This window comes from Saccopteryx bilineata, chromosome 4 (assembly GCF_036850765.1).
Source record: "Saccopteryx bilineata isolate mSacBil1 chromosome 4, mSacBil1_pri_phased_curated, whole genome shotgun sequence".
In the NCBI taxonomy this organism is placed as follows: Eukaryota; Metazoa; Chordata; class Mammalia; order Chiroptera; family Emballonuridae; genus Saccopteryx; species Saccopteryx bilineata.
In genome coordinates, this window is record NC_089493.1 from 203,341,733 (window position 1) to 203,364,831 (window position 23,099).

Genomic DNA, 23,099 nt, shown 5'->3' on the forward strand with positions numbered 1-23,099 from the left:
AGCAAACAACACCCAAAAAAAGGCAGGTGTAGCAATTCTCATATCTAATAATGCTGACTACAAGACAGAAAAAGTACTCAGAGACAAAAATGGTCATTTCATAATGATTAAGGGGAAGTTGAATCAAGAAGACATAACAATCCTTAATATATATGCACCAAACCAAGGAGCACCAAAATATATAAGACAGCTACTTATTGACCTTAAAACAAAAACTAACAAAAATACAATCATACTTGGAGACCTCAATACACCGCTGACGGCTCTAGATCGGTCATCCAAACAGAGAATCAACAAAGACATAGTGGCCTTAAAGAAAATACTAGAACACCTGGATATGATAGACATCTACAGGACACTTCATCCCAAAGCGACAGAGTATACATTTTTCTCTAGTGTACATGGAACATTCTCAAGAATTGACCATATGTTAGGCCACAAAGACAATATCAGCAAATTTAGAAAAATTGAAATTGTACCAAGCATATTTTCTGATCATAAAGCCTTGAAACTAGAATTCAACTGCAAAAAAGAGGGGGAAAAACCCACAAAAATGTGGAAACTAAACAACATACTTCTAAAAAATGAATGGGTCAAAGAAGAAATAAGCGCAGAGATCAAAAGATATATACAGACAAATGAAAATGAAAATACGACATATCAGAATCTCTGGGATGCAGCAAAAGCAGTAATAAGAGGAAAGCTCATATCACTTCAGGCCTATATGAACAAACGAGAGAGCCGAAGTAAACCACTTAACTTCACACCTTAAGGAACTAGAAAAAGAAGAACAAAGACAACCCAAAACCAGCCGAAGAAAGGAGATAATAAAAATCAGAGCAGAAATAAATGAAATAGAGAACAGAAAAACTATAGAAAAAATCAATAAAACAAGGAGCTGGTTCTTTGAAAACATCAACAAAATTGCCAAACCCTTGGCAAGACTCATGAAGGAAAAAAGGCACAGGACTCAAATAAATAAAATCCAAAATGAAACAGGAGAGATCACCACAGACATCATAGATATACAAAGAATTATTGTAGAATACTATGAAAAATTATATGCCACCAAATACAATAATCTAGAAGAAATGGATAAATTCGTAGAACAATACAACCTTCCTAGACTGAGTCATGAAGAGGCAGAAAGCCTAAACAGACCAATCAGCAGGAGGAAATAGAAAAAACTATTAAAAACCTCCCCAAAAATAAAAGTCCAGGCCCAGACGGTTATACTAGTGAATTCTATCAAACATTCAAAGAAGACTTGGTTCCTATTCTACTCAAAGTCTTCCAAAAAATTGAAGAAGAAGCAATACTTCCAAACACATTCTATGAGGCCAACATAACCCTCATATCAAAACCTGGCAAGGATGGCACAAAGAAAGAAAACTACAGACCAATATCTCTAATGAATACAGATGCTAAAATACTAAACAAAATACTGGCAAACCGAATACAACAACATATTAAAAAAATAATACATCATGATCAAGTGGGATTCATCCCAGAATCTCAAGGATGGTTCAACATACGCAAAACGGTTAACGTAATACACCATATCAACAAAACAAAGAACAAAAACCACATGATATTATCAATAGATGCAGAAAAGGCTTTTGATAAAATACAACACAATTTTATGGTTAAGACTCTCAACAAAATGGGTATAGAAGGAAAATATCTCAACATGATAAAGGCCATATATGATAAACCATCAGCCAACATCCTATTAAACGGCATAAAACTGAGGACTTTCTACCTTAAATCAGGAACAAGACAGGGTTGTCCACTCTCTCCACTCTTATTTAACGTGGTGCTAGAAGTTCTGGCCAGAGCAATCAGACAAGACAAAGAAATAAAAGGCATCCATATCGGAAAAGAAGAAGTAAAGGTATCACTTTTTGCTGATGATATGATCCTATACATCGAAAACCCGAAGGACTCCACAAAAAGATTATTAGAAACAATAAACCAATACAGTAAGGTCGCAGGATACAAAATTAACATACAAAAGTCCATAGCCTTTCTATATGCCAACAATGAAATATTAGAAAACGAACTCAAAAAAATAATCCCCTTCACGATTGCAACAAAAAAAATAAAATACCTAGGAATAAACATAACAAAGAACGTAAAGGACCTATATAATGAAAATTACAAAGCTTTGTTAAGGGAAATCGAAAAAGACAATGAGATGGAAAAATATTCCTTGTTCTTGGATAGGAAGAATAAATATAATCAAAATGGCCATATTACCCAAAGCAATATACAAATTTAATGCAATTCCCATCAAAATCCCTATGAGATTTTTTAAAGAAATGGAAGTGGGCCCTGGCCGGTTGGCTCAGCGGTAGAGCGTCGGTCTAGCGTGCGGAGGACCCGGGTTCGATTCCCGGCCAGGGCACACAGGAGAAGCGCCCATTTGCTTCTCCACCCCTCCGCCGCGCCTTCCCCTCTGTCTCTCTCTTCCCCTCCCGCAGCCGAGGCTCCATTGGAGCAAAGATGGCCCGGGCGCTGGGGATGGCTCTGTGGCCTCTGCCTCAGGCACTAGAGTGGCTCTGTTCGCAACATGGCGACGCCCAGGATGGGCAGAGCATCGCCCCCTGGTGGGCAGAGCGTCGCCCCCTGGTGGGCGTGCCGGGTGGATCCCGGTCGGGCGCATGCGGGAGTCTGTCAGACTGTCTCTCCCTGTTTCCAGCTTCAGAAAAATGCAAAAAAAAAAAAAAAAAAAAAAAAAAAAAAAGAAATGGAAGAAAAAATCATCAGATTTATATGGAACTATAAAAAACCCCGAATAGCCAAAACAATCCTAAGGAAAAAGAATGAAGCTGGGGGCATTACAATACCTGACTTTAAACTATATTATAGGGCCACGATAATCAAAACAGTATGGTATTGGCAGAAAAATAGACACTCAGACCAATGGAACAGAATAGAAAGCCCAGAAATAAAACCACATATATATGGTCAAATAATCTTTGATAAAGGGGCCAACAACACACAATGGAGAAAAGAAAGCCTCTTCAACAAATGGTGTTGGGAAAACTGGAAAGCCACATGCAAAAGAATGAAACTCGACTACAGCCTGTCCCCGTGTACTAAAATTAATTCAAAATGGATCAAAGATCTAAATATAAGACCTGAAACAATAAAGTAAATAGAAGAAGACATAGGTACTAAACTCATGGACCTGGGTTTTAAAGAATATTTTATGAACTTGACTCCAATGGCAAGAGAAGTGAAGGCAAAGATAAATGAATGGGACTACATCAGAATAAAAAGTTTTTGCTCAGCAAGAGAAACTGATATCAAAATAGACAGCCAACTAAATGGGAAATGATATTTTCAAACAACAGCTCTGATAAGGGCGTAATATCCAAAATTTACAAGAACTCATAAAACTCAACAACAAACAAACAAACAATCCAATTAAAAAATGGGAAGAGGACATGAACAGACACTTCTCCCAGGAAGAGATACAAATGGCCAACAGATATATGAAAAGATGCTCAGCTTCATTAGTTGTTAGAGAAATGCAAATCAAAACTACAATGAGATACCACCTCACTCCTGTTAGATTAGCTATTATCAACAAGACGGGTAATAGCAAATGTTGGAGAGGCTGTGGAGAAAAAGGAACCCTCATTCACTGTTGGTGGGACTGTAAAGTAGTACAACCATTATGGAGGAAAGTATGGTGGTTCCTCAAAAAACTGCAAATAGAACTACCTTATGACCCAGCAATCCCTCTACTAGGTATATACCCCAAAACCTCAGAAACATTGATACGTGAAGACACATGTAGCCCCATGTTCATTGCAGCACTGTTCACAGTGGCCAAGACATGGAAACAACCAAAAAGTCCTTCAATAGAAGACTGGATAAAGAAGATGTGGCACATATACACTATGGAATACTACTCAGCCATAAGAAATGATGACATCAGATCATTTACAGTAAAATGGTGGGATCTTGATAATATTATAAGGAGTGAAATAAGTAAATCAGAAAAAAACAAGAACTACATGATTCCATACATTGGTGGAACATAAAAATGAGACTAAGAGACATGGACAAGAGTGTGGTGGTTACCAAGGGTGGGGGGAGGGAGGACATGGGAGGGAGGGAGGGAGAGAGTTAGGGGGAGGGGGAGGGGCACAGAGAACTAGATAGATAGAGGGTGGCGGAGGACAATCTGACTTTGGGCGAGGGGTTTGCAACATAATTTAATGAATAAACAACCTAGACATGTTTTCTTTGAATATATGTACCCTGATTTATTAATGTCATCCCATTACCATTAATAAAAATTTATTATAAAAGAGAAAAAAAAATATTGATTTTTACAGAGAGAGAAAAGGAAAGAGAGAGAGACACAGAGAGACATCGATTTGTTGTTCCACTTATTTATGCATTCATTTGTTAATTCTTTTATGTACCCTGACTGGGAATCGAACTTGCAACCTCGGCATGTTGGGATGACACTCTAACCAACTGAGCTACTTGGTTAGGGCCGAGCATATTATGATACTTTTGTAGGGAGACCTGGCTTTATGGAGGTGCGTCAGATTGATTTTAGCTTGCATGGCTTCTCAATTTTTTTCTCCAACTTATTAAACCCTAGTGATTTTGTGAATGGCATGACATCAAGGTCAAGGCTCTTCTTTGTTTGGATTTGCAGTTTTTTTTACTTTCTGCCATCCCAGGATTTCCTGTCAGCTAAGTTATGTATTTAAAATATTATTTAAATAAAACTTGATCTCTCATTTTTAGGTGTTACATATTGGGGGTTCACTACAATGCGTTGTCTGCTATGTTGCCAGAAATAGAAGTCTTGAGTGGATTCGTTAATTTTTTTTTTTTTTTTTACTCATATGTGTAGGAGTAAGCAGTTGGAAAAGAACAAGGAGCAATCATCAGAATAGGTCCTTAATATAATAGCAACAGCCTGACCTGTGGTGGCGCAGTGGGATAAAGCATCGACCTGGAATGCTGAGGTCACCAGTTCAAAACTCTGGGCTTGCCTGGTCAAGGCACATACGGGAAATGATGCTTCCTGCTCCTCCCTTCCCTCTCTTTCTCTCTGTCTCCTCACTAAAATGAATAAATAAAGTCTTAAAAAAATATTATGACAATAGCTGTACTTGGCTTGAGGTGGCTAATTAAGTATGTTGTGGTTGAAGAAAATACTGGATCCCAGAGCTGAACAGAAATCTACTGATGTCTGCAAATTTGAGGAAATTATCAGGATTACAGCTATCCTTGATATCTGCTCTTAGAAATTTGTACCTTTCCAGCATTTCTCATCATTGACATACCACAAACAGTTGTGACCTCAAATCTATCAATTACTAGCTCTAACCCAACCTTCATCCTTAATACTTCATTTGCCACTCAAAACTGAAGAATTTCTAATAAGGTTTCAACTGGTTTGGGTTCTTTCTTCTGTGCTTTTTCTGGACTATGTTGCCAAACTAACTTGGTCAGGCATTGTATTTGATTATTGTTTTGTTGTTGCTACACATTAAACCAAGAGAGTGAGACTTTAGGACTATGCTTTTTTAGTTGAACAGTTAGGACTGATTAGCTATAGTGTTTTTGCCTATTAATATGAGATACTGGGTTAGGACAGAACATTTATAATTCTTTGTGTAACAACAGATTATAGTGGAGATAAAAAGAAAAAGAGGCCTGACCTGTGGTGGCGCAGTGGATAAAGTGTCGACGTATTAACGCTGAGGTTGCGGATTTGAAACCCTGGGTTTGCCTGGTCAAGACACATATGGGAATTGATACTTCCTGCTCCTCTCCCCCCCCACCCTTCACTCTAAAATGAATAAATAAAAATATATAGGCCCTGGCCGGTTGGCTCAGCGGTATAGCGTCGACCCTGTGTGTGGAGGTCTTGGGTTCGATTCCCAGCCAGGGCACACAGGAGAAGCGTCCGTCTGCTTCTCCACCCTTCCCCCACTCCTTCCTCCCTCTCTCTTCCCTTCCCACAGCCAAGGTTCCATTGGAGCAAAGTTGGCCTGGGTGCTGAGGATGGCTCCCTGGCCTCCACTTCAGGTGCTGGAATGAGCTCCGGTCCCATTGGAGTGAGGGCCTAGATGGGCAGAGCATCGCCCCCTGGTGGGCATGCTGGTGGATCCCGGTCAGGTGCATGCGGGACTCTTAGTTTTATCATTTATTATTGGTATAAGCTTTCCCCATTTTACTAAATGTTTTCCAGAACTTTTAAATACTGTACCTGCATAATATACTGTATGTTTTATAGATGTATCACAAGTATCTAAACAAATTTAGGACAGTTGGGTTCTTTCTAACTTTTTGCTTTTATAAATAATGCTATAGTGAGCATCTTAAAAATACACTCATTTGTGCATATCTTGAGTTATTTTTTAAGACTAGCTATTTATGGGTCATAGGGTAGAAATACTTCTGTGTCTCTTGCACATAATGCAAAATTATACTCCAGGATTAGTTATGAATTAGTTTATGCTCCTCCTATTAGTGTGTAAGAATATCCATTTTACTGCATCTTTTCCAAAATGTGGTGGTAATTGTATAGTAATAATCATTTAAAAATAATTAGGTGAAATTTGCATTTCTTTACTAATAAGGTTGACATTTCTTATGTTTATTTTTCTTTTGTCTTTTATAAGTTGCCTGTTAAGATTTTTTAAAAATTCATTTTCCCCTACAACAGGTTATTTTTTAATAATTTGTACATATGAAAGATACTAAATAATTGACTTACATTTATTACTTATTTAAATTTTGTCCTGTAATCTTGCTTATAAAATACTTTATATTATCAAAGTTCTAAATTTTTATGTAGTCATATATATTACATTTTCATTATGATTTCTTTCTTTTTACCTTGTCTAAATGTTTAGAATGGCTTTTCTCCAATCCACGGTCAGATAATCATTTCTGTTGTGTGTACCAGATTATATTCTAGTGTCTTTTTAGTTTCCTTTATCTTTTCTTTTTACTTTTCCCCTCCCTCCCTTCCTCCCTCCCTCCCTCCCTCCCTCCCTCTCTTTTTTTACAATGGACTTTAATCCATTTGGAATTTATTCTGGAGAGATAAAGGGAACCTGATTCCCGCCCTCCAAAACATTTAAATAATTGTCCCACTAGCATTTATTTGAAATGCTATCTTGGTTATATGCTTTAATTTTTATATGTAACATCATTGTGTATGTACTATAATTCCAAATTTTGGTATTTCAGGCTTTGTGTTTTTCTATCTTATGGTTGTGAAAATATATGTCACCATTTTTCACTTCTTCATTACCAGTGAGGTTGAGTTTATAATTTTATTGGCCATTTCTGTTTTCTTTGTATTCTCTGTTCAGTTCTTTTGCCCATTTTTCTATTAGCATTTGTATTTCTGTGGATTTTTAACCATTCTTTGTGTTTTCTGAATAGTAATATTTTGTTACATTTATTATAACAAATTTCGAGCTTTCAAATACTGATGATCCTCATTGGCAAAGTGGAGGTTGTGCGTTTATTTTACATCTATCTGAAGTATCCCGTCTTAACTCTTTTCAAGGGGTATTAGTGGGATTCTATCAAGAACTATCCTTTTAGGGGACTTGCATGTAGCCTTCTTAAAAGGGAAGAGTTGATTGTGTTGTATCAGAACAGCGAGACACAGATGTTTTGCCACACAATTAAGTAGCCAAATTAAGGAGTCTTTATTTTAAAGCCTGCGACCACATGGCGACCTAAGTCATTCAAATCATGCAACCTCAAACACAGTCTGGGGCTAGCTTTTAAAGACAAAATTACATGCTGATTGGAGAATGGGGAGGAAGGGAAGCCTAGCAGTAAAACAAAGCAGTGAAACAAGCTCTCTTACAATGTTTATCTATAGGATTAACTCAAGGAGGAACATTCTGGGAACCTCTGCAACCTTGCAGAACTATCCAAGGCCACAACCTGGGAAACCAGCCTCAAGGCCAGGGGTAGGGAGTCTTTTAGAAAAAGTACGTTCTGCTAAAAGTCTCTTTGTTTTAGAGAAAGTAAGTTCTGCTAAAAGTTACTCATGCTAAGAGCCTTTCTTTTCTATATTTCAATTGTTAACATTGGTGTAAATCATTTAGTTCAGTGCTATGTATATTTTGCTAAAAAGAAATACTCAAAGTTTGTTTTCTTTTTAACATGTGGGATTTTAGAGTAGTGTGTGGTGAAGTATTAGAGGTAGTAGTACCCAGATTGAAGAGTACAGAAATGAAGGAGAAAATGGAGGTGGAGAGCTTAGCTTAAACAGGTTTTTGCCACACACTTGACTATGAGAAGGTAGGAGAGGAAGATAGGCAGTTCTTGACATTTTGCTTTTTTTTTGGTATTATGCCTTTTGAAAGAAGTTAAAGTTGGATCTCTGTTATATAATTTGCCCTTTTCTTAATCTTCCTAGCCTCCACCAGGCAATGTAAAAATGCCTAATGTACCCAGTACACAACCAGCAATAATGAAACCAACAGAAGAACATCCAGCTTATACACAGATTGCAAAGGTTAGTTTATGTTACATTTAAATTCATATTGGAAATTACAATAACAGTATCATTTACTTTCAGAGCAAAATAATTCTTATTCATTGCATTCCTTATTGTTTAATTTTTAACTTTTGAGTCTATAATACTCATACATCTTGAATCTATAATACTTATATATCTTTTTCAGCTGTTAATATGTCCTTTATTCCATGATTAGCAGTTACTGAATTCATCTATTACCTTGCTGTACAGTTTTTATAGTGAAATTTTTATAAATCAGAATTTCTTGCCCGACCAGGTGGTGGCACAGTGGATAGAGCTTCAGACTGGGATGTGGAGGACCCAGGTTCGAGACCCCGAGGTCGTCAGCTTGAGTGCGGGCTCATCTGGTTTGAGCAAAGCTCACCAGCTTGAGCCCAAGGTCACTGGCTCGAGCAAGGGGTCACTTGGTGTGCTGTAGTCCCCCGGTCAGGGCACGTATGAGAAATTAATCAATGAACAACTAAGGAACCACAATGAAGAATTGATGTTTCTCATCTCTCTCCCTTCCTGTCTGTTTGTCCCTCCGTATCTGTCCCCCTCTCTCTCTCTGTCTCTGCACCAAAAAACAAACAAACAAACAAAAATTTCTTAACCATATCCTTCTTTCACCTCATTATTTTATAAAAATAAGAGATTATAAATTTTTGCTTGGGAACCTTATTGTACCATTTAACCCTACTCATAAGAGCCAATTCGGTTGCTCTTTTCTTCATTTGTCTATTTTCCTCAACTCTTTCCTTTCTCTGTTGTTCACTCATTTAGGCACAAAGATCACCTTAATTTCATTTTCCCAATTACCTTAATATCCTGACTACTCTTAGAATTTTTTCCTGTCCTAATGTGCCCAACATTCCCATTAAGGGTTTCATAACCAAAAGACCTAAATGGGTCAAATATCTGTATAATATTTTCTGAAACTGTAATTTTTAGTGAATTTCTATATTTTGGAAGAGCATCTGAATTAAGTTTCTAACATAGTAGAAGGAGGAGTAGGAGATAGCAGATCAGTGTTACAATATTTTATACTTATAACAGCCTGTTCACTTACTGTTTTTTGTTTAGGAACATGCCTTGGCCCAAGCTGAACTTCTTAAGCGCCAGGAAGAGCTAGAAAGAAAAGCAGCAGAATTAGATCGTCGAGAACGAGAAATGCAGAACCTCAGTCAACATGGTAGTATACAAGATGTTTGACATAAGAGTGACTTGAAACACTTGAAAATATGCCTGCACTGACTCTAGGTCATTTGGTTTGTGAACAAAACTCTGCCCTGCATTCTTCTTTTAGCAAGGAGATCAGACACAACAGTTTTTCTACTTGATACTCTGTAGCTCTTTGATCTTGGCTAATTTGCATAGTCTTTGATAGATTAGAACAGTGTTAGCCTTATCACATAGAAAGGGAATTCGAATATGAGAATTTTGGTTTATTCTAAGGCCAGGTGCCTTTGATTATTGTCTCTCTTTGCGACTAATGAAACTTTATGAGTTGCATGAGATTGTGCCCTACATTTAACTCTTAATTAGCCTAGTTTTAGATGATCTATTCCTGTCCTCACAACTATATGTATCTGTCAGTCATGTTAAAGAAATATGTCTGTGATGACTTGGAAGCTTAGGGTATTTCAATGATGCTAAAGAAATAAATGCTCGATTGAGTTGATTATTAGCTATGAAATCTATTCAAGCTATGACTACTACCAAGGGAGTATTTTAGGGAAAGCTAATAGTGTCTGGTTAGACGAGGTAAGAGAGCTAGATAAGTCATTGCTAGTATATCTGGGAGAGTGATGGACTGACAGACAGCAGTAATAAATGGTCTGTTTTTTCCTTATCCTAGAAGGTGTAAATTCAGGGTCTCCTGAGGACTCACTTATCCTGTGCCATTTTCTTGCTTGCAACATCAGAGACAGCACTTCTAAAAGGAGAAACTAAAGGTGTAATTGAGAGATCAGTGTTTCTGAAATACCTATAACTAAAATTTATTGTATTTCCTTAGTATTAACTAATTATACAAGTTATTTCTATGAGAGATAATTTTAGTAAAGGTTGTAACGAAGAGTGGGAAATTAAGAGTTAGATTTGTAGTATGTTACATATTTAATCCTCAGTACAATTCTGTGAAGGATGGTGTCGTTGTTATTCTCCTTTTTCAGATGTAGAAAAAAGTCTTCATGTCGTTGAATAAGTTGCCCAAGGTCTCCTAGATATAAGTGGCTAGGCTCTTCTAGTTCTAGAGCCTTGTTCTTTATTGTTGTGCTCTGCTGCTTCTCACATAGTATGAGACTTGCATGAGAATGTATAAACTGTGAAATTTGAAAAGAATGATAAACTATGGAGACATGTTAGGGAATCAGAAATAGGTCATGCTTTTTTACTGCTATGAACATTTTCCTGATATGTAAAATCTATGCAAAATCTAATTTTAAGAAGTTGTGGGGTTATAATATCTAAAATGAGAAAATGGCCTTTAGATGTTATTTTATGGCTATTTTTAATGTTTGAATTCTTGCTTTAATTTTATATTTCCTCTACCGCTTCTCTATTTTCAACCTAATTTTTTAATATAGATACATTTTTTTCTTTTCGGTTTGAATTTGGTTTTTCTTTAGATTTTTTTTTTCTTTTTTATTTTTTTGGTGACAGAGAGGGACAGAGACAGGGACGGATAGGGACAGACAGACAGGAAGGGAGAGAGATGAGAAACATCAATTCTTTGTTGTAGCACCTTAGTTGTTCATTGATTGCTTTTCTCATATGACCCGGGGGCTACAACAGAGCAAGTGACCACTTGCTCAAGCCAGCGACCTTGGGCTCAAACCAGATGAGCCTGTGCTCAAGCCGGCGACATTAGAGTTTTGAATCTGGATCTTCGCGACCCAGTCCGACGCTCTATCTACTGTGCCACTGCCTGGTCAGGCTCTTTAGATTTTTGAAAATGCTTTAATTCCTTAGCATCTTTCTTAAGACTGTTTCATGTTTTATCAATAATTTTGTAATTTGCTTATATGTCATTTGGAAATTATTTTTTTTTGAGAATTTGGGAACTCTGAATTTAATACTTTGGTGTTGGTTACTCTTGTGTTTTTTCATGGAGTTAATGGCAGAAAACTCAGAATATTCAAAAGCTGAGTTTTCCTTTTCCACACAGATTAGGAATTATATTGCAAGATATAAGATGCTGAGAAAGAAATTATAGAAATTAAAAACTGCATCCTTGCACATGAGAGCCAGACTCTTGGGACTCTGAAATAAATTTGTTTTTAGGGCAGAGTCACAGGGTATGTGTCCCTAAGCTCTTTTTTTTCTTTTCTTGTTTCAACTGGAAATATATAAATGATTCCTGATAAATATTATATGACACTGGAAAATTACTTTACCATCTAATGTTTTCTAAAGTGATTCTGGGAAAAATTTTAAATATAAAGACTAACTTTCAGAGTTCCAAGAATTTAGAATACACTGTTATATTTGTAAAACACCTACTAAAACAATGGATAATGTTCTTTATTCTGAAACTAAAAAAATAAGAACAGCACATAATTGTCCTAATTTTCCTTTTAAATTTTGCAGGCAGAAAAAATAATTGGCCACCTCTTCCTAGCAATTTTCCTGTGGGACCTTGTTTCTATCAGGATTTTTCTGTAGACATTCCTATAGAATTCCAGAAGACAGTAAAGATTATGTACTACTTGTGGATGTGTGAGTACAGAATAAATTATATGTTTGTGAAACAAAGCTTATATTTTATTGTCAAAGTCAACTATTTTTTGAAATTCATATATTAAGGATAGTATCATTAATTGGTCTTTTCTATAAATGTTTTAATTTTTATAGTGAAATATATAGTTGGGTACTTCAAAATTGTATTATGTGTGATAAAATCTTAAGTTCTTAGCTGAGGAAAACCTCTATCTTAAGAACTGGCCTTCTTTTGAGGAAAGGACTTCTCTGTCACGTAGATACTAATATTATGCAGTAACTCCTTTTCCTTGGAAAAATCTTATCTGGGCAATATTTGCTTTGAAAAAATATGCATACTATTTTATGCTAATGAAGGTCATTAAAATTCTATTAAAGCATTATGATTATTTTTAAAAAGGGATATAAAATATTATATTATCATAAACTGATATTTTTTATAGTTTCTTATAGCTTTGAACACAATTTACACTTTATTTTCAAGTGGGGATGAATGCTTCTGTTGTTAAAAGGACCTAATTAATACAGCATGTTTTATTGAACAGGACATTAGGATGTAAATTTTAAGTTGTGATGCTCACATTGCTTTGAGTATAATTGTCATGGAACGCTAAAAGAAAATGTCAAGCTGTTAAGTAGTTCGCTGTGTTTATACAGAATTCCCATTTACTCTGTTTCATTTTCATTGCAAACAGTAGTTTCAGTTCTATTTAATACCGTTATATCAGTAGGAGAGGTAGCTGTTACATCTTTTCACCTGTACAATCTCTGGGTTAATGGATAATTTGTAGGGTGCCTTCTTGAAGAAGATTTATGTTTTTACTGTTTGATTAGGGAGCCTTTGTTTCTTTCCAGATCTATGAGGTAATTTTCTTCAAAATCTTTTAGGCACATTCTTCACATATGTGTAGTTGCTCTGGACTGAGAAGCAATTCCTTATGGATAGTAAATTTTTAACCCTTATTTTAATTTTATTTTTGATACTTCATTATTGATCTTTTATCTTTTGCTGAATTCCCAGTGTCAGTGTTATACATTGTTAACATTAAATATTTTGATTCCATGTATATACATGTTAACCAATCCATATTTTATTTAATCAATTTAATATATGGAAATATATAGATAATATTTTTTTTAATGGGCAAAAATTGGCCTAGCATTTTAGATATAAGTTCTTTGTCTTAGTGAAAAACATATTTTGATGGTAGGATGGGGTTGTAAGATAATTCAATAAAGAATTTAGTAAATAGAGATTGAATGGGGAAGGTGATTTTTAATTGAATGATTACTGCTTTATCAGTGCTGATTGTTTCAAAATAGGTCTATTTTGTCTTAGAATATACAACTTTCTGAGGTTCTTAAAAATGATATAGTTGGCTATAGTTTTTCTCAATTCTGTTTAGTTGGCAGATCTGTTAATTGTATTCAAAGAGGGCTCAAGATTCCAGTTAAGGTTCTGATTTGAAGAAGTATTACCTGAAACAAAGTAAGATCTAGTATCAGCTTAGTAATGCCTCTACATTTCATAGAGGAGAAGGTAGTTAAATAAGTTATTTTCAAGAAGTGTCAACCTGTTACTGATTTTGGAGTTGACTAATACTTTCACACTGTAATGATAATTATAATGATAAATAACTATTTATTGAGAATTTACTTTGTGCAGGTCACAGTGCTAATCATTTTTATATATATTGTTATTAAATTGTAACCGTACTATGAAGTAGGTACTGTGTTATCTAGTCTTATGGATAAGGAAACTAAATCACAGAGAATATGAGTAACTTGCCCAAGATTACACAGGAGATAATGTTGGAGTTAGATAGCTTGACTTCAAAGCACAGAGTCAATGGCTTTAGGCGACCCCTGTGTTTTGGTCGTTCGACCCCCGCCGGGGTCGCGACCCACGGGTTGAGAACCGCTGGTCTAGATTTATGTGTTAAACTAGTACCAAAATGAAGAAGTAGTTGACATTTAAAAACCCAAATGTGATGCAGCTATGTTTTCAGAAGTACCTTAATTGAAGTGAATAATTTACTTATAAAGGAACTGAAGCAATTAGAAATATCATTGTGAAGTGAATCTCAGCCTTTTTTTAGTGTACTTTTGATTTTAAAGAAACAGAAAGAAAAAAATAAAAATAAGCCAGTTACAGTAAAGACCAATTAGTAAAGAAGATACTATACTATTGATATTATAAAGCTGTTTATGTTTGGTGTCTATATTGTATTACAGACCTTAACAAGCAGAATTGATAGGTACAAATTTAGGTCCACTAATACCAGATTTTGCTTGCTTAATAGAGCAAATTTTATATGTAGAAGAGTCATTCAACTTGCAAATCATGTAAACAAAATGGCCTAAATATTTCATTAGTGTTCTGCCTTGGAGTCCAATAAGTAGATTGCAATTGGGTTGAAAGTAGCAACATGGAATGCATTTCACATTGTCTTGGCTTTCTGTATGTTTTTTGATCTCTATAAATGGACTGATTGTTTAGTACATAGGCCTAAATATTTTACTCTTCATCAGAGTGCAAATAAGTATCTTTCTGATTATAATTGTTGGTTACTAAGAAGACACTTAGAAAAGTAGATTACACAAACTTAAACTGATATTTTTATACTTAAACCTGAAAGAGTTTTTGTGAACTTTAAAATATGTACTAATATCCATATATTGTTTTTTTTTATTTTATTTTATTTTATTTTTCATTTTTCCGAAGCTGGAAACAGGGAGGCAGTCAGACAGACTTCCGCATGCGCCTGACCGGAATCCACCCGGCATGCCCACCAGGGGGCGATGCTTTGCCCCTCTGGGGCGTCGCTCTGCCACAATCAGAGCCATTCTAGCACCTGAGGCAGAGGCCACAGAGCCATTCTCAGCGCCCGGGCATACTTTGCTCCAATGGAGCCTTGGCTGTGGGAGGGGAAGAGAGAGACAGAGAGGAAGGAGAGGGGGAGGGGTGGAGAAGCAAATAGGCGCCTCTCCTGTGTGCCCTGGCCAGGAATCGAACCTGGGACTCCTGCACGCTGGGCCGACACTCTACCACTGAGCCAACCGGCCAGGGCCCATATATTGTTTTAAGCAGATTAGTAAATAAACTTTTAAAAATTATTTCTCTGAAGGTTGATATTTGAGTTAGAATGGCCTGAACATTGAATATTTTTTGAATTCTGTTTTTAAGTCCTAAGAGTCCTTTTATTTTGAGGCAAAAGATTTTGAGTAAATTTGTTAGTAAGCTAGCGTTCATGAGAGTTAGAAAGCCTAATGGAAATAAAGTAAGTCATTCTTGGGTAATAGAATGGAATGAAATTTTAAGGCTATAAGAACTCTTGCATTTCTATATCTGAAAAATTGAAACAAACAGATTGATTAGTTCAGTAGTATTATATCATTATAACCTACATCTTTTCCTCTGGAGCTTTTTCATCTACTCTAGAGATTGTATATTTATCTGGTTGTTAAATGAGAGCAAATTTGGGTGAGGCATCCTAGAAGGTGTCCTGTTTCATTAGTTATTAATTTTATTTGATTAAAGAGATTTTAAAGTTTGTTTTTAATGTCTGTTAAGATTTTAAAATTATTTAAATTCACTAGGTTTTTCATTTCTTATTTATATATTTAGTGACAGAGAGAAAGAGAGAGTGACAGACAGGAAGGGAGAGAGATGAGAAGCATCAATTCTTCATTGTGGCTTTTTAGTCTCCTTATTTGTTCATTGATTGCTTTCTCATATGTGCCTTGACCGGGGGACCACAACAGAGCAAGTGACCCCTTGCTCAAGCTAGCAACCTTGAGCTTAAGCCAGTGACCTTGGGCTCAAGCCAGTGAGTGGCCTTTGGCTTCAAGCCAGCAACCTTTGGGCTCAAGCCAATGACCATGGGGTCATGTCTGTGATCCCATGCTCAAACCAGCAACCCGGTGCTCAAGCTGGTGAGCCAGTATTTAAGCCAGTGACCTCGAGGTTTTGAACCTGGGTCCTCTGTGTCCCACTCTAGCGCTCCATCCACTGCACCACCACCTGCTCAAACTCATTAGTTATTTTTAATTTAAGTAGTTGTTGGTATATTTTTATTGTATTGATAATTTATATTAAAATTATTTTAACTTTTGAAATAATTTAATTTTTTTCTTTTTAAGTGAGAGGCAGTAAGCTTAGCAAAGGGACAGAGAGACAGACTCCCACATGTGCTCTGACCAGGATCCACCCAGCAAGCCCCATATAGGGATAATGCTTCGCCCATCTGGGGCTGCTGCTCTGTTGCTCTACAACTGAGCTATTTTAGCGCAGGAGGTGAGGCCATGGAGTCATCCTCAGTGCCTGGGGCTAACTTGCTCTAACAATTGAGCCAGCTGCGGGGGCAGGGGTAGGGGAGAGAGAAAGAAGGGGAAAGAGGGAAGAGGAGTGGAGAAGCAGATGGTTTCTCCTCCTGTGTGCCATGATCGAGAATTGAACCTGGCACTTCCACATGCCAGCTTTACACTCTACTGCAAAGCCAATGGGCCAGGGCTAGATTTATTTTCTATAATAAATTCAGACAGTGAATAAATTTTTGAAAGTGCTTAAAGTTATTAATTATAGCAAGTAAATGTAGTTCTTCAGAATTATAGTGTAGTTATATGTTATTCAGATTTTTTTTGTTTTTGATTTGTCAGGGAAAGTAAATTATTAACATAAGAGTTTACCAAGATCTATTTGTGTTAACTGAAGAAAGGCCTGCCACAGGAGTTGAAATGCATCATAATGTACTTTTTTTCTTTAATAAGTTTAATTCTTTACCAAAACACAGTTTGTATCCCAGGACTTTAAAGAAAATGGACAACTCAATTAAGATGAATAATCCTTGCCTGATCAGGTGGTTGCACAGTGGATAGAGTGTTGGACTGGGACACAGAGGACCCAGGTTCGAAACCCCGAGGTTGCTGGAATGAGTGCAGGCTGATCTGGCTTGAGTGCTGGCTCACCAGCTTGAGTGTAAGATCATAGACATGACCCCATGGTCGCTGGCTTGAGCCCAAAGGTCGCTGGCTTGAGCAAGGGGTCACTCATTCTGCTCTAGCCTCCCCTACCCCCCAGTCCAGGCACGTATGAGAAGGCAATCAATGAACAACTAAGGAAACTAAGAAGTCGCAACAAAGAATTGATGCTTCACATCTCTCTCCCTTCCTGTCTGTCTGTCCCTATCTGTCCCTCTCTTTGTCTTTCTTTCTGTCTCTGTCCCACACACACACAAAAGATGAATAATACTTATAAATTATATAGTCACTGGAAATTTCTACTGTATTAGTTATTTTTAGTCCAGTGATTCTAATTTTATTGCTTAGAAATGTCATGGTGATGAGATTGCATAGGACCCTTCTCATCTGTGTATAATCTGCTCAGTGAGATGTGTGCAGCCCCACTCTAAAAAATATAGTTCTGAGTGTAGGATCTTTTTCCTCCCAAGTCCTGGTTCTTTTCTTGGCAGGAACTACTTTCTTTTTGGGCCTTAGATAAAGAGACATACCTCATTTTCAGGTAGTGCTTCTCTGGGTTAACTGTGTAACTTGCTCTTTAGGAAAAGGCCAAAAGAATTTTTGCCAAACAGTGCATTGTATTAGGACACCTTCTTCTGTGCTTACTCCATTTTCAAATCAAATACATAAGAAACCACAATATTTTGAAAAATAGTGAATGAAAACATGGATTAGAATAAAATTTAGTTGCTCTTGGAAGTATTTTTTTCATTTATAAATTTTGTTGAATGAACTCATAAATTGAATGTAAACATTTCTTTTTTTGTGTTTTGATTCCACAGTCCACGCTGTAACACTGTTTCTAAATATCTTCGGATGCTTGGCTTGGTTTTGTGTTGATTCTGCAAGAGGGGTTGATATTGGATTGAGTATCCTGTGGTTCTTGCTTTTTACTCCTTGTTCATTTGTCTGTTGGTACAGACCACTATACGGAGCTTTCAGGTAAAATGTGTGTTCTTTAAAAGCTGTGAAGTAATAATTTGTGCCACACCTTAAAGGGAAATTTGACAGATTTTCGTTAAATTTTTATTACTGTATAACACTTTCAGAAAAATCTGTATATCATATGCCTGTGTATTCATTAGTTTTTTTAAGTCATAAAATCCCACTTTTTCTCCAAAATCAGAAATATTAAACAAAAAAGTGAATGAATGAAAAATGAGAGCGGCCTTAGGTCTTAATATTTGTGAAAAAATTCTATTCCATATGATATAATTTAAGAAAAATTTTGCTCTTTATTCCCTCCTTCAAAAAGAAATCACGAGTGGTGATTATTGCATAAATCTTAAATGAACCCCAGTAAGGTAAAACATACATATGTAATATTGAAAGTGTATAGTATTTTTACTTAGCAATTTTGTAATTATTTTTTGTGTAAATTCACTTTTGGTTTTTCAAAAGACAGGAAGATTTTAAGACTATTTAGACTATATGATGAAGTGTACTTTGCATGGTATATTTTAATCACTGCTTAGGATTAACTTTTAATAAATGCATGTTGTGTGGCATATTAGTAGGTGTTGTGGAAAAGGGGGTTCATTAGCTTAAGTTTGAGAATAGCTGGATAATAAAGTTAAGCAGGTTTCTTAATTTTAGGGTTTCTTAGATTCTTAATATTTAAGAGGCTTGTGTGCTTTGTGATTTAACTATAAAACCGTGATTGTTAGTAGCAGTACAGTATTATTATTATTTTGTGGAGTACCTTTTTGGTCTACTGTTTTAAGACATAAACTTTGGGAAATGCTGATTTAGATGATAGCCTTATTTGAGTCCATATATTCAATTATCAATTCATTTTTATTTGGATAAGCTAATTTATGAATAATGAACCTTTTTCAATTCTCATGAATGAGAGGCAGCATTATTATGAAATAGGCATGTACTGTATAGATATATTAGGGAAATTGGAGGACCACATTTAATTGTTTCAACTTTTTTTTTCTTTTTTTTTTTTCTTTTCTGAAGCTGGAAACGGGGAGAGACAATCAGACTCCCGCATGTGCCCGACCGGGATCCACCCGGTACACCCACCAGGGGCGGTGCTCTGCCCCTCCGGGCCGTTGCTCTGGCACGACCAGAGCCACTCTAGCGCCTGGGGCAGAGGCCAAGGAGCCATCCCCAGCACCCGGGCCATCTTTGCTCCAATGGAGCCGTGCCTGCGGAAGGTCAACTTTTTTTTTCTATTTTCAACATAAATTTCTTTGATTAACTGGAATGTTGACCACCACCACCCCTCCCCCCTCCCCCGCTACACACACAGAAAATGAAATTGGAAACCCAGATATGTAAACGGAGGGGAAAAAAAGAAAAAACGAGAAGATTGGGGAATTTGGAAAGAAAACTAAATTGGTTAGAAATAAAATGAAGCAAAAAGAATAGAGGGAGGAGGGAAAATGAAAGAACCTTTGGATATATTGAAATACAGGAATTTGTCAAGGAATGGGACGAGGGATCCTTGTACATGTGGGCTGGAATACAGTAAACGGACCTGTTTGCTCCATCACGATCTAGGAAGAGATTTACTGCTGGTCTTTTCCTTGTTATCTAAGCCTGGCTGACAAGGTTTTTTAATTTTTAATTTTTTGACATCTGGTCTCTGAGACTGTCTACTTTCATCACGTCATCAATATATCTTTAATGATACTGGTATGTGGCAGTGGGGATATATCAATTGAGACTAATGTAGCCAAAACAAACTATTGAAAGCCAGTTATTTGCCTTTTATTACTCAAAGTCACTCAGTTCCTTTTATTCACTTTCTTTGCCAGTTGAAATAAAAATGCTTTGAGGAACATTTTTATTTCTGGAATTATTAATCTGTAGGCTAAATTCTTAGCTATATCTCATCCCTTTAGAGCAGTGGTCCCCAACCCCCGGGCCATTTTGTATCAGTTCGCAGAGAAAGAATAAATAACTTACATTATTTTTGTTTTATTTGTATTTAAGTCTGAACGATGTTTTATTTTTAAAAAATGACCAGAGTCCCTCTGTTACATCCGTCTAAGACTCACTCTTGATGCTTGTCCCGTAAGTTCAACAATTATATTTTAAAATACCAGTTTTTACGTCGGTCTCATAATTCTATTTTGTGCATTTATGCATCCCACCCTAAAGGCCGGTCCGTGAAAATATTTTCTGACATTAAACCGGTCCGTGGCCCAAAAAAGGTTGGGGATCACTGCTTTAGAGTATATCACAATATATTAATTATCTGGGTTTTGTTATTTGAAGCAGAACTGAGAGGAAAAAAATTTTATGGGGAAAGTTGAAATTAAAATATTTGAAATGATTAATAAATCTTAGTGTGTAAATTGGGAATTTTCTTTATCCAGATTGCCAAGTGTTTCTGAGTCTAAGTCTCTTCAGAAGTACTTAGTAAAGTTTGTTAAACATTTATTCATCACAGATTTCTTCCTTAATTATGAAACTTTCAAAGAAGGTATACTGGGTATGATTATTTATATTATATGGTTTTAAAGTGATTATGTGTATTCATATAGGTACTTTATTTGAGATCAGTTTTGATAGGGATTTCTGCTTTTGAGAAAGGGCAGAGTCAGCAGAAATACAAGTGTTTCATACTATGTTTTAAGAATGATGATTAAGAAATGAAACACAAGCATCTGAACATACTATGTAAGTCAGTAGAAAATGGGTAACTGAAACTTTTAAGCTAGGTTCACACATTTCTTAAAAGAGGTTGTTATTGAAAACATTTATTTTTTAATCAGACCCCTGACTGAAGCTAAAGTGATTTTTAAAAGTTTTTCAGGTTTTATTCTTCTGTGGCTAATGATACGTTAGCCTTCTCTGTCATAAAATTATTTATTTACTGCAAATTTTATTTCTCCACATTTCCCTATATGTGACAAAAAGACAAGTTAGTAATAAGAACAGTGTTGCCGGGGTTGATTTTAGAATAAACCATCATTGCAAAAATATAAGTTAGAGGCGGCATTAGGTTTGAGAATGTGATTGGATATCTATATCTGTACATACAAATATAGACATAAATAAATATTTATATATTTTTTTTCCCCAGAGGAATATTTTTTCCTTGTAGATGAGTAATAAGTCCAAGTTTCTAGCGTAAGCTGTTAGCTTTGTGGTGGAGTGCTAAAAGTAACTGGAGGGCATATCAGAAAGTCTTTATTCTAGAATGATTCATTCTTTGTTTATTGTCCCTTGGTCAGTTGGATTGTATTTTTAATTGCCATGTATAGTTTATCTGCTCTTTTGCCTCCTGTTTACTTACTCTAAAAGTAAATAAATTTAGTATCTCAAGAAATTCCTTTTAAAATGATAACTATTAACCTTGTTATCAAGAACTTGCAATTAGCTTAATAATATGATGGCTGAATAAACCATTTTTTATATTAACTCTAACCTGAGACAAGTATAATTGCTTTTACTGAATTATAAATTAAGTTAAAGTATAATAGCCTTAAAACTCATTGAAATAATTGTCTAGGCCCTGGCCGGTTGGCTCAGTGGTAGAGCGTCGGCCTGGCGTGCAGGAGTCCTGGGTTCGATTCCCGGCCAGGGCACACAGGAGAAGCGCCCATCTGCTTCTCCACCCCTCCCCCTCTCCTTCCCCTCTGTCTCTCTGTTCCCCTCCCGCAGCCAAGGCTCCATTGGAGCAAAGTTTGCCCAGGCGCTGAGGATGGCTCTGTGGCCTCTGCCTCAGGTGCTAGAATGGCTCTGATTGCGGCAGAGCGACGCCCCAAGATGGGCAGAGCATCACCCCCTGGTGGGCGTGCCGGGTGGATCCTGGTCGGGCGCATGCGGGAGTCTGTCTGACTGCCTCCCCATTTCTGGCTTCGGAAAAGTACACACACACACACACACACACACACACAGAAATACTTGTCTACATTTAACTGATTATTCAATAATCTTATGTAAGTCAAACTGATAATTACGTATAATGATTTTTAAATGTGATAAAGGTAGACTCTATTTAGGTATAATCATTTTTAAGTTATGTGTAAGAAGTTGGTTTTCCATTTTCATCTGTATTTCTGTTTCAGTATTTCATTTGTAACTTTATTATTGAGTTCTCTTAATTTTGATTCTTTTAGAAAAGTATTACTATTAAGATGGATAACTTATGATTGAAAAGCATTTGGAAAATATGAAGTACCCTAAAGTTAAATTAATCACTGACAGTATGCTAGGCTGGAGATACAAAGAAGACATGGTTACATGTTCTCTAGAAATGCAAAACAAATTATTTAAAAGTAGTCAGTTTAGAAACTTTGTAGTAGAATCCATATATAAAAATTGGATGATATTCAAAACACCAAAAATGCCTTAATTCCAAAGGAATTTAATGTTGATATCATACTTAGTGATATCTCTTTAAATATAAGATCAGTTATTTTCAAGTTAGTCTTCTCTTGGATTACCATTCAGATTTTTAAATATTTTTCTCTGAAATTTGGGAAAAACCTTGTTTTTACTGGCACCATCAGAATATTAGAGGTTCATGGAAAAGATGGTTTTCAAACTGTATAACTGTTCTATATGAATATGATGCCTCTTTTCAACCAAGAGCTTCTTTTATTGATTATACTTAAAGGACTCTGTCTTCTATCAGGTAATCCTGTTGCCTGAATCTGAAGAATTATACAGAAACGTTTAAAGTGTATGTGCTTTTAAAAGTTAAGTTTATTAGGTATTAAAATTAAAATTGGAGTTGTAATTTATATTTTAAAAAGATTGTAACTTTGTTCTTTTTTTGTTTTGTTTTGTATTTTTTTTAAAATGAGAAGCAGGGAGGCAGGCAGGCAGGCAGATTCCTGCATACGCCTGACTGGGATCCACT

General features: G+C 36.1%; 1 protein-coding gene across 3 annotated transcripts in view; it reads left to right on the forward strand.

The window, feature by feature from the left end:
• SCAMP1 (secretory carrier membrane protein 1) overlaps positions 1-23,099 on the forward strand; it is a 132,167-nt gene that overhangs the window by 64,603 nt on the left and 44,465 nt on the right. For all 3 annotated transcript variants that reach the window (XM_066273627.1, XM_066273628.1, XM_066273630.1), the window contains 4 exons: positions 8,432-8,530; positions 9,617-9,725; positions 12,125-12,253; positions 18,055-18,214. In XM_066273627.1, the coding sequence (XP_066129724.1) occupies positions 8,432-8,530; positions 9,617-9,725; positions 12,125-12,253; positions 18,055-18,214 (497 nt within the window). The remainder of the gene's footprint in view (positions 1-8,431; positions 8,531-9,616; positions 9,726-12,124; positions 12,254-18,054; positions 18,215-23,099) is intronic.